The sequence below is a fragment of the Odontomachus brunneus genome, unplaced genomic scaffold (genome assembly GCF_010583005.1).
Source record: "Odontomachus brunneus isolate Ranch 3 - 2012 unplaced genomic scaffold, Obru_v1 Obru_scaffold_216, whole genome shotgun sequence".
NCBI lineage: Eukaryota > Metazoa > Arthropoda > Insecta > Hymenoptera > Formicidae > Odontomachus > Odontomachus brunneus.
In genome coordinates, this window is record NW_022639666.1 from 329,137 (window position 1) to 337,873 (window position 8,737).

The window sequence follows — 8,737 nt, forward strand, 5'->3', positions numbered from 1 at the left end:
GAGCCGACTGCTCCCGCAATTCTCGCTCGATTTGCGCAAAATCTTCCATTTCTTTTACAAAGTGCACACTAGATTTACAAATGCTGCTGCTGCTGCTGCTGTGCAAATTGGCATAGTACGACTCTAAACTTATACATATCATCAGTATTATATATTTCCATCTGTCTCTAGCAAAAATGTGTCTCGTTTAGGAGGGATTGCATGTGTGCAAAATATGTATACTTCTATGACCTTCGTAATAGTATCTTGTTTCACATTTTCTGCGAATCTTACTGTCGCACGTGTTCATTTGTAATAATAATATCATGTTTCACATTTTCTATGCATCTAACTGTCGATTGCAAATCGATGTGTCAGCACAAAAATGCTGCATAGTGGCACACAAGAAAGAAATCTTGCATGAATATGTTTGGACTGCACTTTTGATATAAATATTGGGAATCGACTTTTTCGATGATGCAGTATGGCGCGAAACACTCAATCGATATATGAGTATTCGATCGGTTATCTACGGCGCTATATCAGAGATTGGTTGAATGATTTGATTAAATGTATTTATACAGTAGATATAGATAAAAATTAGGTGAGCCTCATTTATTATTATTATTATTATTATTATTATTATTATGCTTTCGGTTGGGGGAGGGGATTTTGAAACGTATTTAAAGCGGTTCTTGGTCGCTCGTTGCATCAGTCGTTTTGCAACAAAGACATTTAGTGGACAATAATTATTTTGAAAAGAATGCACAGTGCTGAAGGAAAACGTATGAACTATTACGTACCAGTGCAAGATGATGCTCCACCGTACGAGAAAAAAAAAAATAAGTCTCAATAATTATTTTTTTGTAAATCATTTATCTTTAATTGTGTATTGCAACCGCGTTAAATTATTTATGTTTTTACAGTGTATCGCAACCTCGTTGTACAGCCCGTATTTTAGGGCGAAGATATGTCTTGACGTCAACGTCTTTTAAGGGGAGCGGTGCACTTGGACACGGTGCATTTGGACACAGCCAATCACAGCACCGTATGATTAGAGACATTAGTAGGGTCCCTTGGAACAGCGACATGTGATTGGACTGTGTCCAATTGCCCCGTGTCCAACTGATATACACCCCTTTTAAGTACTTGGATATTTGGATCAGCGTAGGACTGGTATCCACAGTGCAACTAATCCTCGGTGACAATCGTGGCAATGAATTGGTCTTACACTCGGCAATTTGGGGAGGATTGATGGCAAAACGTGAAGATATTTTACAACTTTTGCAAACAACCGAGGTGTCATCCTCTCCGCTATGGATTCGCGATTTGGCGGTGGAGTGGTGCACAATATATGGCAAGAAACTTCTAAAACTCACATTATCCGGTAACTGCATGTACTTGCAACCAGCTACAGTGGAATATTTGTTTACTCTCGAGCATTGCATTGACCATATGTACTCATGGTTATATGAAAATACACACATTGTTAATACAAAACGTAGAAATTTTGTAAAAATTTTTCGAGAGAAGAATATCTCCGAAACGGATAATGCTATATCGACAATACGCAATAGCGGGGACTTTGACGGTGGTTCACTCATCGATTGCGAACTATTGGCGTGCGCAATAAATAATATTATGTATGAAGAATTAAACAAATAATCTGTACATGTAACACTTTTAAAATATATAAATTGTAATCCCAAGATCTGCAGTGTATGTATATTAGACTTTTTCCCATATTTTCTCGATACACCACAAATAGTTTTAAAATGTTAATCGGTTTTTGTGGAGCGCAGCGAGTGATGTATAACACGCAAAATCTTGTCGCGGGGACACAGTGTACATGCTCATTAGTAATAAGAATATCATGTGTCACATTCTTTTTCTTGCGCATCTAATTGTCGAATGCATACATTTGCAGAATATTAGAGTTTGCAGCTGTGACTAAAAATCACGCTGCGAAATGCGCGGATGGCGTGGGCGGCGCGGGCGACGCAAAACCGGCCGCGAAAACCGCCGCAAAATCTGCCGCAAAAAAACCGCCGCAGATCGGTAAAATGGTCTATCGAAAACATATAGAATAATTATATAATATCACTAATTACCGATCATCGGTATTATGTAAATATGACAGTAAAAATTATGTAAAAATATATATGTGATGGTAAAAATTAAGTAATTAAATGTTCGTATATAATATCGTTAATAAATTACCGATCGTCAGTATTGTGTAATTATATGTTGGTAAAAATTATATGTTGGTAAAAAATTCAGTAATTAAATATAATATCGGTAAAAATTACCGACCGTCGGTAACATCGGTATGCCCCCAATTACAGACCGATGATACCCCCCTTCCGCGGTGACGTCATATCCCCCCCACGGTGACGTAATCCCCCGGTGACGTCATACCTCCCGTGACGTCATACCCCCCTGTGACGTCATACCCCCCGCCCGCGGTACCTCCCTCCGCCCCTCACCTCCCCTCGGAGGACTGGGTTAGAACCCGCCTAGTATATCTACTGGGGTCATTCCTCAGCATCCCGGTAAACGCGCGAAGATTCACTAAATGTTACGTGGACGCGCCCCGAATCTCCGATAATCAGTACGCGAACGCCGCTCGCCACTATTCGCGTCGCGGACCGTGATATTCGCGGGCCATCGGCACGCGACACTGTTTCGCGTACCGTCGCACTGTCCGCGACCTACCCCGCCTGTCACTTTTTTTCGCGATCCCGCACACTCCGCGCACTGACACTTTCGCGAGGAGGCGCCTTGCTTCGCGCACACACACACACAAAATATTGTCAGGAGGGCAGACTTGGCTCCTCTCGAGACACGATAAATCAACAATACAATAAATAAAATTGCCATACAAACGAGAAACTACAAAAGAATTTAAATAACTTATAAAAAACTGATGAGTAGTTTAAATAGTACAGCTTAAATTAAGTAAATCATTTGAAAAACTGATTTATAAATATATTATGTTTATATTAATATAATAGACATAGTATGTCCTCTTTGCATGACATCTCTGAGCGTTATCTAGGGAAAGGAGAGTGTCGTGAGCGTGGAACATCAAGTAGCTCAGTGGTTTAAAGCAGTCGTCCGGCAAGCGAAAGATCCGGGTTCGAATCCTGGCCTAGCAAACCGCTCTCGATATTTTTCTCTCTCTGGGACGAAAAGATATGCAGATCTCGAACGCACGGCGTCCCGTCGCTATCTAATACGCCTTCCTCCTTCTATGGAGGTCTGAACCATAGAAGGAGGAGAGCGTACTAAGTGGTGGCGGGACGCCGTTTGAGATCTGCGTATATTTTCGTTCCAGAGAGAGAAAAATATCGAAAGTGCGGTTTGCTAGGCCGGGACTCTAACCCGGGTCTTTCGCTTGCCGGGCAACTGCTCTAAACTACTGAGCTACCTGATGCTCCATGCTCACGACACTATCTTATCCCTAGATAATGTTCAGAAATGTGTCAGGACATTAAATTAAATTAATCATTAATTGCTTTAAATCAGAGATGAATTAGAGTATGTTTAAAATTATATTTTTTATATAAAAACAGGAGACGCCATTTCTATATAGTCTTAAAATCACTTAATTTTTATTTAGAACGTTTCTTTCTATCTCTTATATTACTGATAAAACGTGCTCCTAAGAAAAATTGTTAATTTTTTTCAAAGGAATTTTTTACTTAATTTTTTACTTATTATGAAATATCGATTAGGCACGTATAAAGAAACATCCCATATTTTGGTTTAAATTACAATATATTTCAAGTTCATCAAAATGGAAGGCGGACGCTTCCATGTGTTTTTCTATTAGATCATTTTTTTATTATAGAACTCATTAAAATTTTTACACTAACCCAATATATGCTGTTAATGTGCAACATATGCCAATGTTATAAATATATAAAATAGATTAGTCTAAAGTATTAAACTCTCTTGATATGAACTTTTTAAAAGTTACTTGAGGTTGTTTTTGATAACATATGTGAAAGTCATCGATGAGATGTCCTTTAGAATATATTCTCTCATTATTCTTCATAAAATAATTTTTTTATAACAGTTGGGGACATCTACTCCACCACTGGTTGGGATTAACATCCAGGAGGCTATATATAGCACACTTATTCCATTGGGTACAGGCATCATATTACGGTCATTTATAGTAAAACTAAACCACTGTAATATCAACACTGCGTGGTTTCCAAAAGGACTATTGTTGGCAATAGCCTATCATTGGTTTTGTGATGCCTTGTTAGTAGATGCATCATCAGTACAAGCTGCAGATATACTGTTTTGTGTATTTATTGGTAAGTTATTTGTTTTATTTTAATTTATAAGAGAGAGAGGTGTTATAACTTAAATAAAGTAATAATAATAAAAGTATAGAGAGTATCTCATTTTACTCGACGCGGTTGAATATCTTGAGAACTAACAAGGAAACACCACAAATCCGAATTCTTTGATTTTGGTATACTTTTTCAAGTATTTAGTATAAATCAATATATGAATGTAACAGCCGCACTCCGCGTGTCGGTGTTGAAAGAATTGCTAGAAATTTTGCTCGTCGGAGTCCGGGTTCGATAATTGATTGCCACAAGTAATTAATAAAAATATATAACAAAAGGTTATTAACAGTCTTTGGTACAGAACAGAATACGATATCTCGGGTGAGTTGACGTAAGACAACGCCAGTAATTGGATCGCGATTTCGGTAGTACGTGTCTGGCAACACGGTAGGCGGAGCGTATAGCGCGAAGGCGGTGTATCGCAGGAGGCGATGTCGGTAAACCGCGAGGCGCTCCCGAATAAATAATAGTAAAAAGAAATCCATTACTTTTGCATGAAATTAAAGGCTTCATATAGCATAGTTAGAATGATCCGATTTAAGTCAAATATGCACCGTTTTGTTCGATAACTTGTTGCCATTTTGAAGGTAATTCCATTATGTCTCTCTCATAGAAATACTTGTCCCTATTGGTAAAAAAAACTGGGACAGTCGATTTTCACAAGCTTCTCTTGAGGCGAATTTTTTACCAGCAAAATCATTCGCCATAAACAGGAACAGGTGGTAATCACTTGGTGCCAGGTCCGGACTATAAAATGGATGCATAAGAACCTCCCAACCAAGCTCCCGGAGCTTCTGGCGAGTAACTATCGATGTGTGTGGCCTGGCGTTATCCTGATAAAACACAATTCCTCTCCTATTGGTCAAAGCTGGCCGCTTCTGGGCGATTCCTTCAGACGGTCCAATTGTTGACAGTACAAGTCCGAATTAAGAGTTTGGCCGTAGAGGAGCAGCTCATAATGGATGATTCTCTGCTAATCCCACCAAACACACAGCAAAACCTTCCTGACTGTTCTGGCTTGGCCACCGTTTGCGCCGGCTCACCGCGTTTCGACCACGACCGTTTTCGCTTGACGTTGTCGTAAGTGACCCACTTTTCATCACCAGTCACCATCCGCTGCAGAAATGGGTCGATTTTGTTGCAATTCAGCAGCGATTCGCAGATGGAAATTCGGTCCATGAAGTTTTTTTGCGTTAACTCGTGTGGCACCCATACATCGAGCTTCTTTTTGTATCCAGCCTTCAAGTGGTTCCAAACGGTTTTTTGTGCAATGTTTAGCTCCTGGGAAATCGAAATAGTGCTTACATGAAGGTCGGACACGACGATTTCCATTATTTTATCGACATTTTCGACAATTGGCCTTCCAGAGAGTGGTGCATCTTTGACATCAAAATTATCGGAATAGAATCGGCGAAACCAAAATTGCGCGTGATTGGCTATTACAGTATCAGGACCATAAACACTATTTACATTTTCAGCCACCTGGCTTGCGTTTTTATCTTTATCGAAGAAAAACTGTAAATAATGGCGTATTTTCTTTTTGCTTGTGTTTATCTTTGACGAGCGCTCAAACAATACTGAGTCAAACAATCACAAAACTGTGTGAGAAGTTTTTTTTAGTACGAAATCTTATCTTTCTAACGCCATCTAGCGTAAACCGATTGCATTTATACAACGCGAGATACACATTACTAAAGCCATCTATTGGAAAAATAATGGATTTCTTTTTACTACACTTATATATCGGGCAACTCGCTTGTCGCTAACGCGATGTATGCAAGTGTCGACAACGTTCGTGCGCAGCGAACACACTGGCACGTGTACTTATAGTTCGAGATAGGATACGATTGATATCGAAAATGCTCGATAGGACTCGCGAACACACGAACTCTTTGGCCGGTCGTTGGAACCAGACGGGAAGGCGAAGTCGGTGTCAAGAGCGCTTGACGGAGATAGCAAACACACAATCTCCTTTTGCCGGTCTTGTCTGTACGGATTTGGAAGCAGACGGGAAGGTAGAAACGATACGGTCGAAATCCTCGCTTTCCGCTCTGAAGCATCGAGTTCTGTAGACGGTCCGGATCGGTCTGGTCCCGCTTACTTCTCGCCCACGGTTTATATAATCGACTGCGCAAGCTGTCAATCTTTGTTTACGTCGCTTTCGCTGTTGTCTTGTTTAGACGCGTTTTGGGCGCGGCACGTATTATGTTTAGATTTGGCCTAACGGCCTTTGTGTGGCGCGTAGCGCCGTTTACAGCCCGACGGGTGTTCGGTCGGGCTGTTAGTAACGATATATGTTAGACATCGTTACATGAATAGCAGTATATTCCATTTGTGCCCAATCGCTATTTAGAAGTATGATTTACATTCTCAAAGTAAAAAAAACTGTAACTATCCTAAGTCCCAGCGCAACCCGTTAATGTAAACATAAATATCAAACAAATATGAAAAATTCGTAGAAAAACGTACAATAAATAGAACACCGAACATCCGCAGAACACAGCGAATCAAGCAAGTCTCGCGTATATAAGCCGCCGCGTTTTTCGAGTCGAGACCAGATCCCCGATCAGATCAGATCACTTTCTTTCCGATCACTTTCTGAGTCAAACCGCTCCTCTGCAGATACGCAGTTCGATACTCGAGAACGATCCTAGATATCTTTCCTGGCTGATTCTCAGTTCGCGGATGCGCGACAGAAATCATTCCGCCATCGACTAACGGATACGCGACATCGACACTGTACTTTCGAAATCGCTCCTGGTAGATTTCCGGTCGTGGATACGCGCCAGGAATCACTCTGTCGGGAGGCCACATTCACGCGATCTCCACACCGCTTAATCTCAACTCTGCTTAATCGAAGAACCGCTCCGCTGATACCTGGCTTCGACACCATTTCGACATCCGCGACAAGGATCGCATCGCCGTACAGTGGAACTAAATCCCCAAAAAATTTGGCCAAAATTCGAAAAGTTCTCCAATTTAGATAAAACTCCATATATAGGGTTTTTTTAAGTCGCTAATCGTGAACTTAAATCAAAATTTTGAAATAATAGAATGGCGGCCCTAAACATGGCGGACATAAACAAAAAATTTTAGCTAAAAATTGAAAAGTTTTGTAAATATATATTTTCGACATCGCTGATTACAAATCTGAACTCGAAATAAATAAAACAAAATGGCGGTTATAAGCCAAAAGCATTCTGCTAAAAAACGTAATTTTCATATTTTTCCATGAAAAACTTTGTAAATTAATATTTTCGACATTGCTTATTAAGAATCTAATATCAAAATATTTAAAAAATAAGATAAAATCGCGATTAGAGCGATCGCTCTGCTCAAAATCATATTGTTGTCATATCTATTTTCACAATTAGCTTACAAAACATATTAATTAAGCATTCTCATATATATTTTTACATATTTTCTTATTTCAACACATGTTGTAAATAAATAATTTTATTTATTGGGAGTACAAATTAGTTCGGTCCGTTTTTTGTGGTCAAAAATGCATTTATTTCAGAACAAAATGAATGAACAGATTAATCAAAGTATTGTCCATCGCTGGCTACTACTTTTTCCCACCTCTCAGGCAATTTTCGAATTCCATCTCGAAAAAATGTCTCGTCTTTTGAGGCGATCCAAGTTAGAAGCCAATTTTCGATTTCTGCGAAAGAAGTGAACCGGTGACCTGCCAAATCGTGCTGCATCCGTCGGAACAACCAGTAATCAGAAGGAGCAATGTCCGGTGAATACGGCGGGTGCGGTAAAATATCCCACTTGAGCGTTTCCAAATAATTTTTTACGACTTTTGCGACATGAGACCGAGCGTTATCATGCAGAAGAATAACTTTGACATGTCTTTGCTCGTATTTCGGCCGTTTTTCTCGTAATGCACGACTCAAACAAATCAATTGTAGCCTATACCGATGGCCCGTAATGGAATCGCCAGATTGTAGCAGGTCATAGTATACAACACCCTTTTGGTCCCACCAGATACACAGCATGACCTTTGAACCATGAATATTCGGGTTTGGTGTTGATATTGAGGTCGATGGCAACGATTGACCGGGCATAGCGTAGTATTTTTTCTTCTTGGGGTTATCGTAGAATATCCATTTCTCATCACCAGTCACAATTCGATGTAAAAAACCCTTTCTTTGTTGCCTTTGAATCTGCTGCTCGCAAGTGAAAAATCGCCTTTTAACGTCTCTCAGTTTCAGTTCATAAGGCACTCAATTGCCTTGCTTGTGAACCATTCCCATGGATTTAAATCGTACGGAAACTGCTTGTTGCGTAACTCCCAATGATTTTGCAAGCTCCTCTTGCGTTTGACTCGGATCTTTCTCGAGTAATGCCTCCAATTCTTTGTCTTCGAATTTTTTTGGCTATTT

The 8,737-nt window shown here is 40.0% G+C and overlaps 1 protein-coding gene across 1 annotated transcript in view; it reads left to right on the forward strand.

The window, feature by feature from the left end:
* Positions 1-8,737, forward strand: part of LOC116852338 (sodium/bile acid cotransporter 7-like) — a 36,380-nt gene that overhangs the window by 890 nt on the left and 26,753 nt on the right. The window contains exon 2 of the mRNA XM_032832601.1: positions 4,061-4,307. Within this exon, the coding sequence (XP_032688492.1) occupies positions 4,061-4,307 (247 nt within the window). The remainder of the gene's footprint in view (positions 1-4,060; positions 4,308-8,737) is intronic.